The 24,185-nt window shown below is 40.8% G+C and overlaps 2 protein-coding genes across 7 annotated transcripts; one reads left to right on the top strand and one right to left on the bottom strand.

The window, feature by feature from the left end:
• Positions 1–70: 70 nt before the first annotated feature.
• LOC105398209 (DNA-binding protein Ewg) lies at positions 71–17,270 on the top strand. 6 transcript variants are annotated; one of them, XM_048633028.1, is made up of 15 exons: positions 71–298; positions 2,361–2,537; positions 2,913–3,060; positions 3,715–3,839; positions 4,252–4,425; positions 5,289–5,451; positions 5,958–6,070; positions 6,441–6,566; positions 7,851–7,952; positions 8,707–8,829; positions 11,121–11,262; positions 11,790–11,905; positions 14,413–14,550; positions 14,899–15,374; positions 15,836–17,270. In XM_048633028.1, exons 2-14 carry the CDS (start codon positions 2,442–2,444, stop codon positions 14,938–14,940), a joined length of 1,608 nt encoding a protein of 535 aa, XP_048488985.1. In that variant the 5' UTR covers positions 71–298; positions 2,361–2,441; the 3' UTR covers positions 14,941–15,374; positions 15,836–17,270. The 6 variants fall into 6 exon arrangements, with proteins under 6 accessions (XP_048488985.1, XP_048488986.1, XP_048488987.1 ...); XM_048633029.1 differs by lacking the exon at positions 71–298 and adding an exon at positions 344–667 and having other exon boundaries at positions 3,724–3,839; XM_048633030.1 differs by lacking the exon at positions 71–298 and adding an exon at positions 352–667 and having other exon boundaries at positions 5,313–5,451.
• Positions 17,271–17,797: 527 nt separating this feature from the next.
• Positions 17,798–23,836, bottom strand: LOC105398210 (cytochrome c oxidase subunit 5A, mitochondrial). The gene is made up of 2 exons (XM_011570265.3): positions 23,629–23,836; positions 17,798–18,297 (listed from the first exon to the last, which is right to left on the bottom strand). Exons 1-2 carry the CDS (start codon positions 23,763–23,765, stop codon positions 17,976–17,978), a joined length of 459 nt encoding a protein of 152 aa, XP_011568567.1. The 5' UTR covers positions 23,766–23,836; the 3' UTR covers positions 17,798–17,975.
• Positions 23,837–24,185: the final 349 nt, after the last annotated feature.

Below are 24,185 nucleotides of genomic sequence, written 5' to 3'. Positions count from 1 at the left end.
TTGTGCCTATTCTTGCAGTGAATTGCAAAGCGCATAATATAGACAGGTGAAAACAACATAAAGCATTCGATATACTTACATGCTGATATTTCAGCCTTAGCACAAATAGGTGAAAAAATAGGAAAACTAGGAAACCGAAATGAAAACAATCCGGATTTCCTAAATTTCACAAACGTCAAATTTAGTTCTCAAAATCACCACAAGAGGGCAGCAGTAGTTGACAACTGTGATCAATGTTTTTAAAAATAAATATAGATTTTGGCTAAATAGGCCAGTTTGGAGGCGTGGATTAAATCAGGTAAAATATTACTAAACAAGTTCTAGAAACTTTACAGGCAAATTGAGCTTATTTAGAAAATAAAATATTTTTCAACCCCCCCGCTATCCGGGGGTGATTTCCTTTTCCATGCAAAACTCGTACAGCGCAGGCCCGTACAAAATGGCGTCCCCTAGATATGAAGTTTATACTATTCACACATCTCATTTTTCGATCGATAATAATGGTGGATTTGGATCTTTAGAGGTCTCTTGTGCTCTTCGAAGATTTTGTGATTACGTCGTTCGCCCGAGTGTAAAATATCCTAAAAGTGTTGTTTCGGATTTGTTACATCACAGCAAGTTTGCAGAGCTTCTAATAGGATTGCAAAATGTCTTTCAAATCACGCAGGTGCGTACGCAGCCGTAGTCTTTCTATTCTATCTGGGCCTGCTCGAATGCGCGACTCCCCTTCATGATGGCCATTCATTTGGGCTTATCCTTTACGCCGCCGCAAAAGAGTTTGTGTCATTTCACATTTGGTTTTCGATGACTACAGCGCAATGCATCAAAACAAAACAGCAGCTTTATGCGTCATTACATAAATGCAATTTAACCATTTACCGATGCTGCTTTTGAGTCTGAGAATGAAAAAAGCTGTATCTTACAAGCTTTCATTTAGCTTGAACTCATATTCAGTCATTCATCAATCATTGTGTGATATCATTTGGCAGTGGGCTAATGTATATCTGGGATGGCCTATTTTCTATTAGGGTACAGTGTTCGTAGCTTGTGTATTGATTTTTCGCCCTCTAGTCGCCTATCCAATAGATTGGTCAGGCTTGGTTGAGAATAGAATAATATGTTCTAAGATCAATCCTGATGATCTGAAATTATTGTACAACCAAAACATTGGTTTCTGAATTGGAAAAGGTCTGGTTGATTAAATTTACTTGTATAGAAAAGACTTAACATAACAAAACAAAATAATCAATAGGACTCTTTTGATGGAGCTTCCATCTAAAAAGTTTCATCACAAATACAGTAAACTTACAAAATTCATTTTTAAATCAGCTGATCATCATTGTCTAATTGGCATTATGATTCCAATTAGAAACATGTAGCTTTGGCAGTTTTTGTACCAAGTATTTCCAAGTTTTAATTAAGATGTTAAAGACAAACTCAAACAAAAGATTTTTATTTATAACATTGTTTATTTTGTCTTACATACAGCACACACTGTCTGCACTAGAGAGAATGCCAGGGAAACTGCTTGTCAACAACGGCACAGTTGGTTCCATACTTCTGTACATTAATGAAGCTTATTGCTTCTTCTACTATGAATTTTAAGTTTCTGATCTGTTGACGATATAAACATGAGCAATCCTGCTGCCACCCTCTTATTACACATTCATAAATATATCTAAGGAAAAATATATTGATCTATACACAAAATAAGAAAGCTTATTGCTTTCATCTCATTATTCTACACTAGGTGAGGTATTGAATAAGATACTCAACAATCACACAATGACAATTTAAATTTCAACAGTAGCACTTTCCTCACCCAAGCGCGGGCTATTAAAATTTTTATGCACATGGAGGCGAGTTGGAGATATTCTACAATGATCTAAGTTTAAGATAGCTTAGCTTAGCCATACATTTGGACTGGCATTTGGACATTACAGGCTTTGTAATAGGCATTCAAGGTTATTTAAACTATATTACTGTGGAGTTTCATATAAATCCTTCAAGTTGTTTTGCTGGAAATAGTAACAAATACACACAGACTCTCACTTTTATTTTCATAATAACAATAGAGTAAAATTCTAATTCTAACTAATATTATAAATGCGAAAGTAACTGTGTCTGTCTGTCTGTCTGTTACTCTTTCACGCCAAAACTACTGAACGGATTTGAATGAAATTTGGTATATATATGGTCTAGACCCTGGGAAAGAACATAGGCTACTTTTTATCCCGGAATTCCCACGGGAAAACTTTTTAAGGCGAAGCGAAGCGCGCGGGAACAGCTATATATAATATGTCCTAGCCACCATCAAACCCACCACAGACACACTCAAAAGAATGAATTTGTCCAAACAGGTCCTAAGCCGAGTCCATAAACTTTTTGAGTGAACGGGCTAAGCGTGTGAGGCACGCGTCGACACAGTGGCGGCCAACCAGATGGTACTGGAGGTGTCCCGGGACGAGGAGGGGGACGAGGACTTCGGCATGATGACCTCCGCCGTCAGCACCGAGTCCATGGACATGAATGAGGAGGTACAACATGTTTTATATGCAGCTGATCATTTATATTGATTGAAACTGCCTTTCATTAAGGAATAACCATATAATTAGTAAGTTCTTCCCATTTGTATGATTTTGAAGTGTCCACTTTTGGTACAATCAAGCCTAGTTTGTATTACTTATAACTCTGGAAATGTGACTATTGATCTCAGCCAAACCTGAAACATTCTGACTTCTACTATTGGATAATTTATAGGTACTACCTACTACCTAGACAACATTTTGCTAAAGGATCCTATCTAGCTATCGGTTGTATATGTGCAGCTGCCTACCCAGCCGAAAATTTCATACAACTGCTAGTGCTCATACTCGTTAAACATTGACCAACAAACCATAACCGTTCCCCAGGACATGTCCCAAGTGGAGGGCTGCGGCCTCAACAGCGGGTCGGACGACGACGACGACTGCGCGTCGTCGCCGGCCGGCTCCACGTACGACGACAGCGGCGACGTGCGCGCCATGAGCGATGACGTCACCAAGCAGTTGGCCGCTGCAGGTCTGTGACTGGCTTTGATTGTTAATACTGCTGTCATTATCTATCTGGCGGTTTAGACAACAGTGGACGCATTATTGCATCTAAAACTCTGCCTTAACTGGTAGTGCCACACTACGTTTGCCTGTGGCCTGTCTCCTCTCAACCCTCATTATAATAATAGAAAAAGCTCTCCTCTCTATTGTACACTTTTCGTCACCATTTATTCAATTGTAAGGTCGTCATCTCTTAAAGTATACGGGGAGCAGAAGTCGAAATAGCGAACCCAAGAAACCTTGCTGCTCAAACGCACACATATCTACGGAACTATAATCCAGTGCGTTATACTTACAAGCTTACTTACTGCAGGCACTGTACCCTGCTTGCACTTTAAGAAGCAGGCGACATACAGTCGAACTATAAAGTCCTGACAATAAAGGGTGCGATTTTGCTGAGACTTTTTATCATTGTCAGTTATTTACTTACTTTTACGTACAGTTTAAAAATAAAGTATCGATTGATAGTGGCTTTTTAACGGATCTGTCCTTTAATAAATATGATTTATCGATTAAATACGTTCTTTAACAATTAGTTAGAATCCACTTCCGTTTTCAGGACTTTATAGTTTTACTATAGTTTGTGTTGTTATCGCTCCCTTAACCTCCCCCCTGCCGCCAGGCCCGGTAGGCATGGCCGCGGCGGCCGCCATCGCGTCGTCCAAGAAGCGCAAGCGCCCGCACTCCTTCGAGACCAACCCATCCGTGCGCAAGCGACACCAGAACAGACTGCTCAGGAAGCTCAGAGTGAGTATTATATCTACTGTTATTGTGATTTAAATTGGTGATTACAACCAGATTTTTGATTAGACAAAACTATATTTATTTCTAAAAGACTAGCTTAGTATCTTAGTAATACTATCTAGCTATCCTAGATTTAAAAAATTGCCTTGTATATCGTGGATTATGCACGGGCTAATAGAGGCAAGTTTTTGAAGCTACAATAGCAAACTAGTACTATTGACTTTTTGCAAACAAGCATAATTATATCGTCATTTAAAACTAGCCTACCTAAGGTTAACTGGAAGAGAATGCTATTAGCATTAAGTTTATTTATGTGATAAGATAGTTTTACCAAAATTTTAAAGTTCGCTTTTAGCGATAACGCTGCCTGAAAACGTTTCTCACTACAACTGTACTAACCACCTCCCCCCCACAGCAAACAATAGAAGAGTTCGCGACCCGCGTGGGCCAACAAGCCGTAGTACTCGTCGCCACGCCGGGCAAGCCCAACACCTCGTACCGCGTGTTCGGGGCCAAGCCGCTGGAGGACGTGGTGAGGAACCTGCGCTGCATGATCATGGAGGAGCTGGAGAACGCGCTGGCGCAGCAGGTAAGGGGGGACTGGGGTTGGGGAAACACATACATAACTATAGCCCATTCCACGGGGAAAGACATCAGATACAAGAAAAAACTACCCTTATTCGAATGTAATAGGGGTTCTGTCTGATGTATTTGCCTGTGGAGTGGAATATAATGATAGTTTAGTAATGGTGACTACCACAAATCATATAACCAAGAATGTTAGCAATGGAAACAAGACTTATACCCTGTGTACAACTACCAAGTAGAGTGATGAGACAGTAGCGAGTCGAGGATACTGTCTCGCCAGTCTACTCAATAGGTGTAATCAGGGTATTATGGTGGTTTCCACCGGCAGGGGAATACAGCACATGAGGTGAATTGATTTTTTTTAATGGAAATGTTATACCTCCCTGCCCTAGTGGTGGAAATTTACTATTATTCTTCCAATGCTAATGCGTCCAAATCCCTAGACAAGGTTATATGGTGTGTGGTTGCTATAGTAGCGGGTTGCCATTTATTGGCAAAGCCAAGCGGTAAAATCAAGCATGTCCAGTCATGTTACGTATACTCTACATACAAGATCCAATAGCACCGGTACGGCCCGCTAATGTATTTAGAATTTAACTGTTAATACCTACATATTAATTTGAACTTATACAATCTGAACTAGTCATAAAGTTGAAATCAAAAGTTAATCCCACTATTGACACATGCCATCTTTATTAATCACTTTCTGTTACAAAATCAAACATTCAAGCTCTTCATTTCATTCATTTCTTCATTAACTACAAATTACAATCTTCTCACTTTAAACACAAACAAAAAGTCTCCCAAAACCCTCCCGTAGTAGTTATAACAATAAGGCCAAATATATATAATAACGAGTGTCAGTTCGGTCTGGGCGGTGGCCCGCAGGCGCCGGCGCCGCCTCAAGACGACCCGAGCCTGTTCGAGCTGCCGCCGCTCATCATCGACGGCATCCCCACGCCCGTCGAGAAGATGACCCAGGCGCAGCTCAGGGCGTTTATACCGCTCATGCTCAAGTATTCTATGGGTGAGTGGTTTTTGACGCTTTTTAACAACTTACATGTAGTAGAATATAGTTCCATGTCCTCTTTAATGTCTTAACTACTTTCCTAAACCTGAACCATTGCCATGCCACCTGGTAGATTACCTCATAATGTTTTCCTGTAAATAAATTACAAAGCAGTCATGATTAGGTTCAGGCCACGGTTTCCTAAACTTGAACCATTGCCATGCCACCTGGAAGATTACCTCATAATGTTTTCCTGTAAATAAATTCCAAAGCAGTCATGAATAGGTTCATGCCACGGTCTGTGCGTATCAATCCTTTATCTACCATCTTTATTTATCTACATTGTGCATGGGTTAAAAGACAGATTAGTCTTGGCATTCAGCTGACTGCATAAATAGTAGGTACAACTAGACAAAGTAAAGCTATACTGTTTATTATCAACACGCCAAGAAAGTTAAGCCTATTGCCTATCATATTTACGAAAACATGTACCTAAATAACATGAATGTGGTGAATGTTTCCAGTGCGCGGCAAGCCGGGCTGGGGCCGCGAGTCGACGCGGCCGCCGTGGTGGCCCAAGGACCTGCCGTGGGCCAACGTGCGCATGGACGCCAGGTCTGATGATGAGAAACAAAAGGTTAATATACATCTATATGTGCACAATACATAAATACATAATTATGCTCACATCTGTAATCCACGAGAGGGTAGTCAGAGGTGACTCGCAAGCGAGCCATCTGCTTTTCGCTTTACATTTAGTTCTCACGTCGCGAGCCTAGCCACCACTAGAATTTAGAAAAAGTGCAGGTTTCTTTACCATATTTTCCTTCGCCTTGCACCGTGTTATATTTGTACTAGAATTCCTTATTTTAAAAGGATTTCAATTCAGGGCCTTTTGTAAATTTTGCAATAGAACGAAAATACATTAATTTAAAGAAAGAAAATAAAAGTATAAATACCCAAATAAATCCCGTCGAATATTAATCACGTCTACAATCAACTTCCAGATGTCATGGACGCACGCGCTGCGGCAGATCGTGATCAACTGCTACAAGTACCACGGGCGCGAGGACCTGCTGCCCGCCTTCAGCGAGGACGAGGAGAAGGGCCCGCAGACCGCCACCGTGGGCGATGTCAGTATCTACTGTTTATATTATCCTAACTTAATATTATAAATGCGATAGTAACTGTGTCTGTCTGTCTGTCTGTTACTCTTTCACGCCATAACTACTGAACGGATTTGAATGAAATTTCGTATACATATGGTCTAGCTAGACCCTGAGAAAGAACATAGGGTACTTTTTATCCGGGAATTCCCACGGGAAAACTTTTTAAGGCGAAGCGAAGCGCGCGGGAACAGCTAGTTTAATATTATAAATGCTAAAGTAACTGTGTCTGTCTGTCTGTCTGTTACCCTTTCACGCCAAAACTACTGAACGGATTTGAATGAAATTTGGTATACAGATGGTCTAGACCCTAAGAAAGAACATAGGCTACCTTTTATCCCGGAATTCCCACGGGAAAACTTTTTAAGGCGAAGCAAAGCTCGCGGGAACCGCTAGTTATATATAACCTCAACTCAAATTCATTGACCGTATTGTAAATATACAACAAGGTCAAACACCTATAGTAAATAGGGTGTTGTAGAAGTGATGTAGTAAGCCGTAATGGGGGTGACCGCCTTCAGCGAGGACGAGGAGAAGGGCCCGCAGACCGCCACCGTGGGCGATGTTAGTATCTACTCATTATGGGTTCATACGATCTGAGAATAAAGGTCACGGCACAGATACCTACTTGGAAATGGATCGTTACCGTATCGCCTTTAATGCAAGCTTGTCCTAAGGATTACATTTACATTACGATTCCCATTAGAGTGCGTTGTAGTGGGGGTTTCATAAAAATAATACTGAATGGCTCGTGTTGATACGGTTACGTTCGAGTTGATATGTGTACTGTGACCTATATCCTGTGAGTGCCAGAGTTTAAATACCATGAGTAGTACCTGCATCTGGCTCTCACGAATAATGGGGCTTTTGTCCATATCCCCAAAGTCTAAACCAAACTGCCTACCTAACTAAGCTTGGACTATTTCCCACCATACTGGTCTACTGCCGGTTGGTGGATTCACACATCTATATAGACATGCTAGATCTATACGTGCAGGTTTTCGTGCAATGTATTCCTTTTCTGTAAGAGCATTCCTAATAAATTGCTTATTTAACTGAAGCAACTTACAATTGTAACTAATTTTATATATTTATTATGTTCTGTTCTAACCACATTTTCTTCACACACGCACACATTTTGGACTGCCGCCTGGATATGGTAACATTTTCTACTCACTCTGGAAACAACCCTTCTAATCATCATGGACTCATTCCTATATGCTCCCTACTGGTTGTTGGGTGCGGGTGCAGGTCGCGGCGTGCATGGGCGCGGCGGGCGGGCGTGCGGGGCAGGCGCAGCCCGCGCTCGCGCAGCAAGTGTGCCTCGACCAGATGACGCTCGCCGATGTCGATGTACGACTGATACGAATACTGGCTTTTATACGCTTCTTATAGACGATGCCATTTTATCGCTTAGGAAGCCATAGCGATCTTTCATTGAAAATGAAACGTCGTGATCCCAGACAGTTGAACCGAATTTATTTTTGTGTTTTTTTGGTTCATAGCTAGTGTTACCCTGAGTGTTTTTTGCCATATTTTATCAAAATCGGCTTAGTCGTTCAAAAGCTATGCGATTTTTAGAATGACGGAGGTTTTTCACGTTGGTTAGGTTAGGTTATTGGATGCGATTTTTAGAATGTCGGAGGTTTTTCACATTGGTTAGGTTAGGTTATTGGATCTATAACACCGCATCTACTACTATCAAGTGTGCCTCGACCAGATGACGCTCGCCGATGTCGATGTACGACTGTTTACTAGTTATGAGCATAGGAGGCCTTAAAAAACGTTGTGTAACAAGACGAAGAAGCAATTTTATTGCTCATGAGGGAATTACGATTGGAGTTCTACATTGAAAATGAAACACTTTATAAAATTTACATGTATTGTTTTGTGGGACGGCGAAAGAGTTTATCCCGTTGTAGCTGGTTTTAATCTATACGGTACTTTATGGTAGATTTTGCTAGTAAAGAGATAATATACTAGTAAAGAAATGCGTAGCACAAAGATCGCAGCATCTTCATTCTGCAACAGTAATATAATCCTTAAATTATGATTTTAAAAGTATCACTCTGTTTCCACTCCTAATCATCCTACCTGATGTATCCAGATGTCGCAGTACGCGCCGGCGATGCTGCAGACCATCACGAACCCCGACGGCACGGTGTCGCTCATCCAGGTGGACCCCAACAACCCCATCATCACGCTGCCCGACGGGACCACGGCGCAAGTTGTGAGTACACACGCCGTTATACCTCATTACCATCACAACCATCGAGGTAGAAAAAAAGGCGGAAGCTAACTAAAAACTGAGGCACAACAATGGCGGTGACATGAGAGTGTGGTGAGTGCGTAGGTGCGACGTGATTGGCGCGCGGCGGCGAACTGACTTATTTTGAGTGTGAATGTGTGTTTGTCGGCTCGTCGTAACATGAAATTTTGACTTGGGGTGCCTCTGTTTTTAGTTAGCGAGCTTCCTTCCACCTTTTCTTCTGATTCGATGATCACAATTCATGAGGTCCGTGCTGCTGGGGCACGGGTCGCCTTCCAATGAAGGAAGGCTTTTATGCCTTAGGGGCCGTCCATTAATCACGTGAGGCTCAAAGGGGGGGGGAGGGGTTACGGAAAACCTCACGAAACATCACGAGGGGGGAGGGGGGGGTCTCGTTAGACATCACGTGTATTAATTTTTGTCAAATGCGCTAGGTATTTCTAAACCAAAATTTTGAATGGCGCAAAAATTTGAACGGTAGATAGGATTTATTGCAAATACAGAAATGTTTTTCAATTCAAAACGCAATTTTCGTTATATTTTTTGTAGTCAAATAATAAAAATAGCTTTTACATAGACTTCCAAAAAAATACACGTGATCCAGGGGGGGGAGGGGGGCTTGATGCTGTTGGGTATAAAGAGGTGGCTATGGGGTTGATGGTAAATGACGAATGCAGGATTTCTTGAGGCCAAACTATTTACTGATAATTTCCAAATTACATTTTACAAGTGTGTTATAAGTGACGGGCGCGAGACGACTAGCGACTGCGCATTGTTCGCTACTGGAAGTTACTAGAAATCTTACATTGCAAAACGTGACTATAACATGTGTCGCTACATCACTTCCCCCGTTTTTCAAAATTTTTGTCAAAAATTTTCAAGTACAATACGTAATACCTATGTTACAAAAGCCAAACGGAAATCACAAAATTACATTTCAATACTGATACAAAATTAACAAATCAAACTTATAAATCACACAATAAACCACTTGGTAAAACTACGTAGCACTATGTTCACTCGCGACGCGCTTATCACATTCCGCTGACCGTGCAAGATGAACGCTGCTACCTCGGTTCCGCGAATACGACCTCGTGTGTGATTGAACCATGTGGGAATTTCCGATCTAAAAATAGCTTCTTTCGTTGCATCTCTCATCATCCTGGCGGGAACTTCCATGAGGACCCTCGAGTGAGCCTCCGCGTGGGTGACCAGTCCACTATGCTCCAGCTCGGCAGCCTCGCAGCGAGGAAAACAATACAAAAACTCGCATACTCCAGAAGCGCCGATTACCGCCCGTTGACCTTCCGTCGTGAACGCGCAATCGTATCTTCTATGTGTTCCGCTCGTCCAGGTGCTGAATTGAGATGCTTCGATACGCTAATTTCTTCTTCGTTGCGTAACCAAAATGTCTGAAGGGGTGATGCACTTCCAGTAGATGATTTTCTTGATGTTTGCGCCTGTTACCCCATGGCCCTGCTGGGGGAGCCGTCTCGTCCACGCCGTTCCATGCTGCGCCGCGTCATCGCCGTCCTGACTCCATAATTTCTTCCGAAGGTTGCGTGTTCAAATTGTCGGTGGTCACTAGTTTAGGGTATTATGAGATGGCTATGGGGTTGATGGTAAATGACGAATGCAGGATTTCTTGAGGCCAAACTATTTACTGATAATTTCCAAATTACATTTTACAAGTGTGTTATAAGTGACGGGCGCGAGACGACTAGCGACTGCGCATTGTTCGCTACTGGAAGTTACTAGAAATCTTACATTGCAAAACGTGACTATAACATGTGTCGCTACAATGCGATACCTCACCAAATATCACCAGGGGGCAGGGGGGGGTTAAAAAATGAGAAAAACGACCTCACGTGATTAATGGACGGCCCCTTAGTCCACCAACTGGCCTAGAGCGGGTTGGTGGACCATTGTTTCATGGTAATGGGAGATTTTCAACCACAGACATACAACCATAGATTATAGATGACTTCATACTCAACAGCACTGCATTTTTTTTAGATGAGGGATAAAAAATATGCCTCCCTTTAGGCCACATAGCTGTGTAAATCACGCAATAGCAACATTGATCGCGTGACAGGTTCAGGGCGGTAGTATGGTGTCTACAAGCAGTTTTTAACACTTCCAAGGAGCCACACAACATTTTGTCCTGTCTTCTTAATCCTACCACCTCCGACGAACTAAGGTAGAAGCTTCCCCATATAATTTTAAACCAACAACAACATATTTTTCCATAGATCCACACGGGCGAGGGCGGCGCGATGGTGCAGCACCTCGAGACGGCGGACGGGCAGACGGTCACCGTCGACCTCAACTCCATCTCCGAGGCCACGCTCAACCACGAGGGGCAGATCATACTCACGGGAGAAGATGGGCACGGTATGTACAGAGAGTCCAGAATAGAAAACACATTTGGTACTGTAAAAATACACCACATACACAAAAAATACAATATATTACAAAAACAGATAGAACACAAAAAAAACAAGAAATCAAATATAAAATTATAAAAGAACTATCTATTCTATGGCCAGTTTGTGTTGGTGGTGCACCGGCGCTGCGCCAAAAAGGCCTCTAGCTCAGCATATGCTGCACATACACAAGTATACCTATAGCGCTGATTAAATATATCTAACTCCACCTGGCCGCTAGTGCTCTACTGGTCATAAATTAGTTAGGAGGTATCATTTGGATTTTTCGCTCTAAGTATGGAAGTTAGTAACATATTCATGTAAAATCTACTGAATGGATTTTCATGAAAATGCCATTTGGCAAGCGTGTTGGCGTTATTACTCTATTTACACTACATTAAAACCCAAGACACATGAACCACCTGCTCTGAGAACGCTCAAGTTCCTTAGCGAAGATTAAAGGAGGTTTACTGATAATATATTTTCCTCCCGCAGGCTACCCAGTGTCCGTGTCCGGCGTGATCACAGTCCCCGTCTCCGCGTCCGTGTACCAGAGCATGGTGGCGCAGATGCAGCAGCAGGACGGCGTGTGCGTGGCGCCGCTCGTGCAGGTGCGGGGGGCGCGGGGGGGAAGGGGGGCCACTGGGTTTACTAGAGCAGTGAAGCAAGAGTGGGTTGTCGACTGTGTGTAGTGTAGGATGTGTAGGAGTCAAGCAGGAGTGGGCTGTCGACTGTATGTAGGGGAGGATAGTTGCAATGAGAACGGGAGGTTAATAGAGAGTAGGAGTAAAGGGAGTGTGGACTGGGCGTAGTAGAGACTGTTTTGCAATGAGAAGGGGGTAATCCAAGTGACAAAAAGTGTCCAGTGACTGCCCGTTGCACTGTGTGTATTAGGAGCTGTATAAATTGCAACATATTGCAGTATAGCAATAAGAGGGGGATGTTAATCGAGGCTATGTAAGAGACAAGCGAGAGTGGACCATAGAATGTGTGGTAGTGGCTATGTTGCAATGAGAAGGGGAGAGGAATAGAGTCAGGCAAGAGTGGCATCTACTCACCGAAGAAGGGGGTATATTGCAATGAGCAGGAGAGGGGAACAGAGGCTATGTAGGAGTCATGCGATACTATATTACAATGAGAAGAGGAGCGTAATAGAGAGTAGGAGTCAAGTGACAAGGCATTACGCTGTGTGTATTAGGGGCTATATTGCAATGAGAAGAGGAGGGTAATAGAGAGCAGGAGTCAAATGAGAGTGGCCTCTAGACTGTATAGTAGAGACTGTTGTCGTGGTGGATAAAAGAGACAATATTGCAATGATCTGGGGGGAATACTATAATATAATGGTAGGTGAATCTTGAGTAATTTTAAATGAATATACACCCACACAACCCAGAGTCAGACTGTCATAATTATGGTCCGGTTGTAAGTGGTATTACACGAGTTGTTATCACAATAAATGTTAGTATTGTCTAACTAGTCAGCTAGTGTATATTGATAAAGAGATTTTATTTACACAACAAAGATATTTCGTTATTGAGACTTGATAAAATAGTATCTGTAGTATCTGAGAACTGCCCTCTCATTATCAAAAGGTATTTTAAATACATTTAATACGTAAGGTAGAAATATTGTGCAACCATAATTATTATGGTAAAAATACACAACAACGAAATGCAAAATGTGTGCCATTATGTACAATGTTTAATAATAAGTAATTTCGTGCTATGTCAGTGAAAGCTTGTGATATTAATTTTACATTTTATTTATTTCTTTGTAGTTATACAAAACTATTTTAAATTTACATTGCAGAGTATGTTGTAGTCTAGCCAGTTTTTTGTTCGCATGCCAAATTTATTGTTGTTTTATTTGTTTTCGTTTGCACTAAGTTAATTTTTGCTCTGTTTATTATTTAATGGACATATTAAATGTTATTTTTATTGTTATAGTCCCGCAGTAGCCATCGTTCAGAAAAGGTGAACGAGTTTGCAGTAATTACCAATAATTTATTTATTTTCAGTTTTACTTTAGGACAATTATACAAAACTTCATAATGAACGAAAGCTACCGTGAAGGACTTTAAAGTTGTCTTTTTATATTTGATCATAGCCAATTCATTGTTGCACATCATAGTGATACCAAAAAAGCCATCATTTTATGGTTATACCGAGTCCGGTTGATGACTAGAAAACATCGAGGGAAGATGTGATAAAATATTATAAATAATTAAGTGTAATACAAAAAATATGTTCAAAGAATGCTTTTAGTAAACCATTATGACAAAGTCTATACATGTGCAAGTAATATTGTTAAAATAAGGACGTGATTTGATTTATCGGCATCATAGGGGCAATAGAGCCATATGATTTTTCTATATTTAAGGACTGTAAATAGTATTTTATTAGTATTGTTATAATGATACCCTGATAAGTATTCGTACCAATGCTTGATGTCCAAAGTTTTATTTATTTGTTGAAAGATATTTTGCGTTATGTTTGTGTTGTGTTAATATTTTGTCATTCCACTTATAAATATTTTACTAAATAAAGTAGTGTTTCAAGTGGAATGACAAACTATTTTCTGTTTGTAGAGTTTTTGTTGCACATTTTAATAAAATGTTATAAAAATTAGCGTTTCGTTTTTTAAATTGCACGCTTGTTTTGAGTTTCAGTTGTCATCGTAACGCATGAAAAAGGTGTGTATTTTTTTTTCTTTTTGCTTTTTGTAGTTTTTAAGTTACGCAACGGCAACGTGTATATTTGGCAATATATATTTCACAAGGCGAAATATTTGCACTACAACGCATCGTGTGGTTCAATAAGGCGCGATATAGCCTGTGCACACATTGCTCCACCTATACATACACATTGCTGACCTTTAACAGTATACTATCAGAGCAAGACAGCGTGTGTGTGCCTATGAACTTACTTTTTCTATCTTCATATTTTGTCTGTGTATGTTTTGTATACAATAAAGTGTGTATAAATAAATTGATTTAATATTTGGTGCAAGCCAGCAAGTTGGCCGTGTTATATTGCAAACTTGTCAATTATTATCATTATCGCCAGCCCAAAACGCCCCGTTTGTCTCAACATGGCTCACACACAGCTCCCTGTCACAGGTGGAACAGAACGGCGAAGGGCTCGAGGCACTGTCGATGGGCGGCGGCGTGGCGCAAGTGATGCTGCAGGGCGGCGGCGATGCGCAGGTGTTGCAAGTGCTGTCGCTGAAGGACGCCAGTGTTGTTACTAAGGCTATGGTGAGTTTATTTTGGGTGTTTAGTGTTGCAATGTACGCGGAAGACTGTAGTTATATTTTTTTTTACTGTATCTTGCATGATAAGTGATAAGAAGATCATCATCAGGAAATAATCGTCATCTAGGTTTTCTTTACGTATCCAAACACTACTAGCCGCCTGAGCAAAGGTATCGGTAGAGAAAACTTGTCTAACCGTTAAAATGGCTAAACCACTGCCACTCAAGTCAGCTTCTTAGTTATCTGACGAATTACCACTTTACTGTTTCAATAACGATAACATAGCTCTGTGAGTATGAGTGCTCCGTTCATAGAATCATGAAATGAACTAAAATCTGTATTTCGTTTCCAGCAAGTGAAGTCGGAGCGAGACGCGGTGGTGACAGACTCCTAGCTGCTGACCCTGGTGGCCTCGTCGCCACCGCCGGGCGCGGCCCCGGACTGCCCCGAGCTCCTCGCGGACCAGCCGGACTCCTAGACCATAGACTACACTAGCCACCGGACATCCGGCCTATAGACAATCCTAGAACTAACTATAGACGCGAAAATGCGGAAGGAAATAGGAATCTAAATGGCGGATTAAGAGGACAACACTAGCCACGCAACCTCCTTGGGGACATCCGGCCTATAGATAATCCTAGAATAAAAGTGTGAAATAGCGCGGGAAGGAAATAGGATGAATCAAACTGGCGGATGAAGAATAGACAACACTAGCCACGCAACCTCCTTGGGTACATCCGGCCTATAGACAATCCTAGAATTTACTATAGACTCGAAAATTTGGGAAGGAAATAGGAGTCAAAATGGCGGTGAATGGAGAAAATGCAGGTAGCTAGGGTTCGAAGTATCGGCGTCCGGTATCGATACCGAGTACTCATGTGGTATCGAGACAAGGGTATCGATACCGAAAAAGTATCGGTCCAAAAGTATCGATACTACTCAGTATCGAGTACTTGCGAAATAGTTAATTTTTGTACCTTCACCAGCATAAAAATCTACTTTTCCATTGCATTTTAAAAAAAAGTTTTGGTGATTATAGCAAATAAACACAAACAAAATGCAAGACTCTGAGGTTTTAAAGGATTGATTTTGTTTTAAGATCTTTTATGAAGGCCTATCATATTATAATGTGACGACAAAGTACTCGATACCAGCGATTTGTGTATCGAGACGAGGGTATCGATACCGAAAAAGTATCGGCCCAAAAGTATCGAGTACTCAGTATCGGGTATCGCGAACGAAAGTATCGATACTTACTCGGTATCGAAAGTATCGTTCGAACCCTACAGGTAGCTTTATGGGTAACGGTAACGGTATGGTTTGATGATGGAATTAGGAAGTACCGTAGATTAATTATAGTCAAATTGAATGTCCATAAAATGGTTTTGAATGCAGTTTACTGATGAATTGTGATGTGTGATATGTGGACATGATTTGATGTAGGACGAATTGCATCGGTTTTCCGATTGAGAAGTTAGTTCTACGACATAATTTATATGAATTAGAATAAAGAACAACTCCAAATATGGCACAGGCGAATAAAATTTAAGTCAAAAAAGAGCAGTTTGCGTCAGTAATTTTCAGTTAAATGGCTCTTTGGCGTTTGGAGTTGTTCGATTCTGATTTGAAAAAGTATTTATTTCTAATTTATTTTACATTGTTTTCTATTTATTGGTGACTGTGTGTACAGTTGTGCAATATTTTTAAAATGCATAAATTATGCATTCAGATTTATTTAAAAACATTCCTTTATTTTTTAAGAACTATTTATTTTAGAATGTTTGTTAATTTAATTCGTTATGTTTAATTTTATATAAGACATGATTTATTTTGTTGCCCCCTATTTTTTGACTTCTAGTCTTTACGAGTCCTAATGAAATTGTCTAGTCTCTTTAGTACTTAAATAATTTATTTTAATTTAATTAACTTATAATAAACGGCTTTCTAGCGTAATTCTTAAATTGTACAGACGGAAGTTCGGAATATTTGAAACAATTTACTAGTTAATGTTGTTACGAGTGTAAAATCCGCTACAGACCAATCTATTTGCCAATTAAACTATATAAAATGTATATTAACTAAGCTAATTAAAGTAATATGCTGTTATATCGTCAAATACTAATAATTCTAGCTGATAGAATATGTCTATGATCTCGATATTACCAGTGGTCTGAAGCGGGTTGGATTCTGCGCAGGGTTACAGTACAGTACTAACTAATTATACTTATAACTATTCTATTAGATATTTTAAATTTTATGCGTAACGGTGCATCCGATCATTACTGTAAAATAAGCTTTTAGATTCAGAATTTCCGTCAGTTTGGTATAATAAATTTTCGATTCGAAATATTATAGGCCTATACTATAGGTACGAACGATACACGTTTAACGTTAGAATACTACTATAGAATATTGTAAATTAAGACAAACTAGTCATTAAGTAGTTGTTATAGAGTACAAAACCCTGACTCTGTTTTTATTTTTTGTAAAAGACAGAAGACAATTCGAAGAATATGCTTTATTTACGTCCGTATCGATTTTTATACAGATTATTATTTTATTTATTGTAACTACTCGAAATTGTTCAATATCCCTTTGTATCGTGTTTTGTCTGATGTGTGTAGTAAAGACTAAAGCACAATTTAAGTACATACAATGGTTTGTGAATGTAAATATTTGTATGGATCGGTGTGAATAATGCAATCATTAAAGTATTTACTTAAGTTTTTGTGGTTTTAATTGACTAATTATCAGAAATCACTGTTCCTGAGCGAGAAACTAGGACATGAGGGCGAGGCCCTTGCATCGTCGGTGCCATTGCATTTTTTATGACCGTTTCTTTGCAACGATGCGACGCAACGCACCGCCTATTGATATGAAATAATAACAAAATTGCAGTAACTTGGCTTAGAAAAAGAGACAGGGCTACAAGCTATAACTATAGCCTTGTTTAGCAGCATTATTCTCTCCAAGAATAGAAATATGGAACCCAGCCGACCTGTTTCCAGCACACCTAACAATCCTAACATGGGGCGCAAGACAACTCAGTCACATATTTTTTTATTTTAATAACTTCTACTAGGCACCTAGATGAAATAGGAGTAAAGTGTAAACGTTTCTATTTTTAATTCAGGTTCAGGATCTTTAAAAAGATGATATACAAAGATAACCATTGAGAAACAAAAATTACTGAATAAAGATTTATTGAACTTGGATAAAAATATTTGATAATAAAATTAAACAACAATGAATACTTTCTAATGTTTATTACATTAGACACCTTGTTAATATGTAGATTTGTAGGTAATATAGACCAAGAACATTTGAAAGCAAACACAGCTCGGACATAATTAGAAACAGCTACAAAATTAAAGTTGACAGCAAAAACTATTATACAAATATCTCTACAGCTTATATTGCAAGTTGACCTTACATCTCATACACATTCTTTAAAGCTAACTCAGGTTTGTCATAACCAAGCTCTTCAGGTGTCTCAATGCCGAGTTCTACAAGGGTGGGTTTGATTTCCTGGATAATGTATGGGTAAATTTCGTTCACTTTGGGTCCGCACTTGTCTTTGCAAGCCTCGATGAACCGGATGGCGAGGGCGTAGTCGTTGACTCGCCTGCACGCGTGCATGGCCGCCTTGATGATACGTGGGTCGGGGACCAGGTCCATTCCGCACAGGTCATTCATTCCCTTGCGGATTTCCCATCCGTCAATGTCTTTCCTGTTGAAGAATGCCTCATACCTGGAAATAAGCATATGGTACTGTAATAACCACTGTATATGTCTCTATGGCTATTAATTTTGGCGAAGGTTATAAAGGTACTGTCCAATCAAATTAGATAACAAGACTATGAAGAGGTTGATAGATAATCAATAATTAGTTATAAAATTAGCAGTTTGCAGTTATTTGATACGTGTGAAGCATAAAAAATATAAGAATTTGAATATTATGTAGTCTGAGCCTATCTGAAACCTAGTTAAACATTGTGAGATATGGCGTTTCGACTTTCTCCGTGTTCGGCATCATAAGGGTCACAGTGACAGTTAAATAAAGTAAATTTTTCTCTCCACCTTTATTTGCAAGGTGCGGGTGCCTATATAAATAGAGTGAGTCGCCCGCGCGCCTCAGTTGGTTTTTGATTTTTGAAGTGAACACTTCGGCAAAATGGCTCAATGTAGCCACGGTTCTCGTCGGCTTCGCTCCGACGGGGAAAAATATAATATTGAATTTGCGGAGTCCTCGCTGCCGGGAGCTGTAGCGTGATGCGGACCAGGCGGCGCGGGGCCTGCCGGCTGCTGCGCACGCAGCCATTGCTGAGGATTTCGCAACGAAGGTTTGAGTTGATAAGCCGTGAGTAAAATGCTATTATTTACTGCTTTTAAAAGCTCAGCCACTGGTCATAATGCCAGGCGCTTGGGGTTTTTATCCCACGCAGTAGGGTCCTATTCAATAGTCGTGGTGATGATTGATCACATATTCCGGTCCTACTAGTGGCGCTTGAGCTAGATACTTACATTAATGACCGCTTTAAGTAAAGCATATGTTAATTTTATACAGGAAAAAATAATAAAAAAAAAAAAAATATTTTTCTACCCTCAATTTCTAATATTTTTAGAAAACAGTAGATAAAAACTTTGCTATTACAATAATGCACTTGATTATAGCTTATGTAAGGCTTTACAAACAGGAGCTTTCCAGGACCGTCATAGGATTTTTTACAGGAAGCACGTGGCTCCGAGTTTCAGTATGTTGGGACATTGTGGCATGTGCGGCGAGTAATGTGATCCGCCGGTACCTACCCGCTGAGGGTAGGCAGGCCGATTCGGTGAAATTGAAGTTTCGTGTAACCTGCACCCGGCCCTGTGCTCCTGCGCTGGCCGCCGTCTCGTGGCACCTGCATCGCAGCGTACACCCGGCCCTGCGCTCCTGCCCTGGCCACCGGTTCGTGCCACCTGCATCGCAGCATACACCCGGCCCTGTGCTCCTGCGCTGGCCGCCGTCTCGTGCCACCTGCATCGCAGCGTACACCCGGTCCTGGCCCTGGCCACCGGTTTGTGGTACCTGCATCGCTGCATAGACCCAGCCATGCACTCCTGCCCTGGCGGCTGTACACCCGGTCCTGGCCCTGGCCACCGGTTTGTGCTACCTGCATCGCTGCATAGACCCAGCCATGTACTCCTGCCCTGGCGGCTGTGTTGTCCCACCTGCATCGCTGCGCACACCTGGCACTCCTGTTCTGGTTGCCAGATCCAAACGCCCCCTGTCTGGGAAGAGATTTTATGCTCAGCGGAACCACCTGCACTATTGCTAGCACGGTCATCATCATCATCAGCCATCATTATGAGTGACTTATTTAGAAGGTATCGAGTAACGTGCGCTATTCATCAGTGATTTTGGCATATGCAGACGAACGTTTACTGCCAAGGTTGGTCATGTTAGCCATACAAGGGCACACCAACGAAGCATGAGTAACCATCTGGAGTCGCCGTAGCCGCATCGGCATGGATGACGACAAATCGGGTAACGTGCACCGCTTCTAAAAGTGTTATAGCACTTCAATTTGATGCCTCCGCTGAGGTAGGGTATTCTATTAAAGCAGCTTTCTTCTGAACTGCCCAAAGTGACCTGTAGACTGCTCCTGGGGATAGTTGTGCAATAAATTTTTTATTTCGATGTCTCTGCTGAAGAAACTGTCTAATGCAGCTTTTGTTCTAAACTGCCTAAAGATCATTGGACTGCTCATGGGAATGGTGACGCACGGTAAGTACAGGAACGTTACTCTATACTGATGAGAAACGAACGAACGAGAGCTGTCGTGCAATCGGCACGTTTAATACATACAAACAGATAGAGCGGCTCGCGCCGCAGTGCACTGAAAGTTCGTTTTTCGTCATATAAAGTGACCCCCCAGACACTATCTTAAGTGTCATGACACATCGGCAGATTCCAGCTTTGAGTCTTTTCTTTTCTCGGCTGTGAGCAAAGTGAATCCCACCGGCGAGTGTTTAACCTAAAAGCACTGAGCTAATTCCTGATTTCGTGAAAGTCGCTGTTGCTATACCATACCGCTTCACAAGTTACCGAATTTATTATGATCCTACTGTCGGGTGATCATGATCGGAGTGTCATCGCGGTTTCTGAGTGGCACCATATTAGCTGTCTTCCTTATGTCCCAGTGGATTGTGAGTGTGTATAATCCGAGATCTTTGTTGAAAAATGCGTGAACCTCCTACGCAGCAGCTGTCTACTAGTTGTGTATCGAATAAATCGAGTAACGGTGCTCTTGCACGAGACGACTACCTTTTGGTAAAATTATAACTTCCACTATTCTGGGAACATGCATATACCTACTGTGTACTGTGTATCACATCACGTGTAGCCGTAGCCCTACTCAATGTACGGGGCTAGATAATAAACAATGGCAGTCGTCATTAAATTTCTATGAATTTCGAAGGTCATCATTTGGAGCACAATCCAAAGGGTGAAAGTACCTATTCATGCCTAAACGGCTTCTCTAATGAAAAGGTATTTTTAATTCGATTCTGGCGCAAATGTTTCATAACTATTTTTCAACACTGTATCTGCTGAAACTACTTAGACTGACTGGTTAAGATGCAGACGTGCCGTTTTCTCAATTCCATTCTGAGTAATCCTCAACTGTTTTATGGATCTTTCAGTTAGTTACGTACCTAGTTACCTAGTAAAAAATTACTTGTGTCATGCTCGTACTCGCATCTCATTTAGGAGCTCTCTGGCCTCTAGCTGAAGGCTAGAACTGGTATATATATCTACTAAGCTAGTACAGAGTTATAACCGGGCAGCGGTGACTGACGTGGTAGCTGCTTGATTTATTAGAGTTTGCGGAAAACTTTCTAAATAAGTAATAATTATTAGTCATAATATTAACTCTTCGCAGTTCTTTCAGAATGCAATACCAGGTCGCTGAAGTAGGTAAACTTCCTTAGCTGGACAACAACAAGCCTTTTTGTTTTAAAGAATGTCACAGTTATTGGCCGTTCCACTGTCATATCGATGTCCAAGGACTGTTTCTTGGGTATAGCTAACTACCTAAGTTTACCTATAGATAGCCGCAAGCTATCTGCTGTTGGCGAACTGTCAGTTCTGATTGATAAGTCAGGCTCGAGGTGGCTCGTCCAACTGTCCATGTTCCCGCCGCCATGATTGTTGCCTCCACAGATTAGAGAGTCTATGTTGGCTGTCGTTGCATCAGGTCTGATCAGGTACAACTAACATCTTTACGTACCATCTTTATTTAATCGAGCTATTTTATTTTGTTTTATCCAGGTTGACTTGATGGTTTCAAAATCGAACCTACAACAATGTAAGTAGGTACCTACCTACGTACCTTTAAAGTTGCAATAAGGCGAAGCCTTAAGGTTTTGGCCGAGACCTGCCCTTAGTGTTGAAGAACATACCTAAAGGTGACCTTGTTAATGTTTTTCATATGAAGTACTGAACATTTTACTTATCCTGGTGGCATGACTGATCATTTACTTACCCAGTTAAGACATGTTAGCCGGGTTTAATTTATCAACTATTATAATTGTTATTGTTGTGTTAATCAATCTTTATTAATTGATGTCATCTACCTAGGAATGCTGCCAGAGCTCATAATATTCACACATGATGATACAGAATGATAGTAGCCCACAAAATCGGTGCAAAGGCTTATAAAATAACTTTCCTTCCTAGTAGGACTGCACAGGAACTCGTTAACCGCCGAGCTAGTTAGAATACAAAATTAGACTGTGTGTTACTTGTCAATCTAGAATATGAATAAAGTGACCTGCATCATGTTTTGAAAAACTGAATACTTAGTTATCCGCCAGTGTCACAGCCTTCATCTAATCTTTTCCAGTAGCTGATGAGGCTGAGATATTTAGTAAAATTATCTTCCCTTCAAGCACCACTCCTCGTTCCAAGGACTAGATGCCGCGCCAGGTGTTGCAGGCCGTGTCCTCGTATAGGGCTGACTGAGCAGGTCCTCGAGGCTCCAGGGTCGGCTGCTGCATTTCTGAGGTCAGTCCAGAATTACATACCCTAGTCAGCATGTGCTGACCTGAGCCCCAGCGGCCTGGATCGATATTCTACATTTTACAGCTTTTAAATATTGTTGCAAAGTATTTCACTGGTTCCATCCATTCGGCTAGTGTATGTTAAAAATATTGCCTTGACAATAACAAGATTTTGATCAATAATTACTTATACGTATTGCTTTCGAAGAGGCACTGTGTGTATCCATATGTATAAATACCTACCTATAGGTATAGGTACATACCTTCCATAACTTTCTGACAAGTCAGGAATAATAAGGAAGTACTTAAGTCTTATGTATACATATACCTTTCTTTTTAGTATATCTATTACCTAGAAATCTATGCATTATAAATATATAGATTCAAATATTTATCTACTGATATACTCATCAGTAGCTTATGGGTCACAGTTGGTTTTCTCTCCACCATGCGATAATAAACACATCTCACAATGTTTAACTAGGTTTCAGATAGGCTCAGACTACATAATAGACGCATTTTTCCTGAAATAAAAATGACATATTATGTATCTAGCCTATCTGAAACCTAGTCATTTCTGCATGGTGATATTACAACTGAGGCGCGCGGGCGACTCACTCTATTTATATAGGCACCCGCACCTTGCAAATAAAGGTGGAGAGAAAAATTTACTTTATTTAACTGTCACTGTGACCCTTATGATGCCGAACACGGAGAAAGTCGAAACGCCATATCTCACAATGTTTAACTAGGTTTCAGATAGGCTAGATACATAATATGTCATTTTTATTTCAGGAAAAATGCGTCTATTATAACATTATTTTTATCAGAACTAAACCCCAGTAAGTAATCGATATGGGTAAGGTTCAAGCCATCAAGTCAGATAAGTATAACCTTAAAAAAACTCAAAACGCGTAAGGGCGTTCTTGTTAGCAAAAGATAAGCCTCAACGATATCTGAGGATATATTCGCTGCTGATGGAGACAGTATGAGGGGGTTTTTCAGTTACATAACGTCAAACGACAACATCACTAACCTGCTGTCGAATTCTTCGTCTGACTCAACCGGACCTCCGTGGGAATTGCGCACGACACCCACCGCACTGACCCTCGCTGTGGGGATCAGCGATCTTTTCAGGACATGGGCCAATGTGCCAGAAGCTGCTTTCAACATTTTGAAATTTCTTCAATTCTTCACGGGTTCTTTGACAAGGATAACAAATGGCTGCTGAAAACCATCGACAATTATTTTATTTTTTCTACAAATTTGACATAACTAGAGATGTACTTTGAATTCGGCTATTACATTGCCTGTGGTTTCGGCCATGCTAAGTTATTCTTCGAAGCATTTATTCCAACTTTTTTTCTTGAAATGAAAATAAAATACGCATACTGACTGTTATTATTCTGAGCATCGCGATGCAACAAAAACGTATTTCAGCTTATTTTCTGTCTGGCTATGTGCTTGCTGTCCAAGTAATCTAGGCGATGTTGATTTACCTGGTTACTTTTTCGGGATCTATCCACGTAATTTAAACGTTGGTTGAAACTGAAGCAACAAAAATAAAAACCTGTTTGTAAAATACTCTCAAAA

Source organism: Plutella xylostella, chromosome 5, assembly GCF_932276165.1.
Source record: "Plutella xylostella chromosome 5, ilPluXylo3.1, whole genome shotgun sequence".
Lineage (NCBI taxonomy): Eukaryota > Metazoa > Arthropoda > Insecta > Lepidoptera > Plutellidae > Plutella > Plutella xylostella.
The sequence above is the reverse complement of the archived record's forward strand: the minus strand, read 5'-3'. Positions and strand labels throughout refer to the sequence as shown.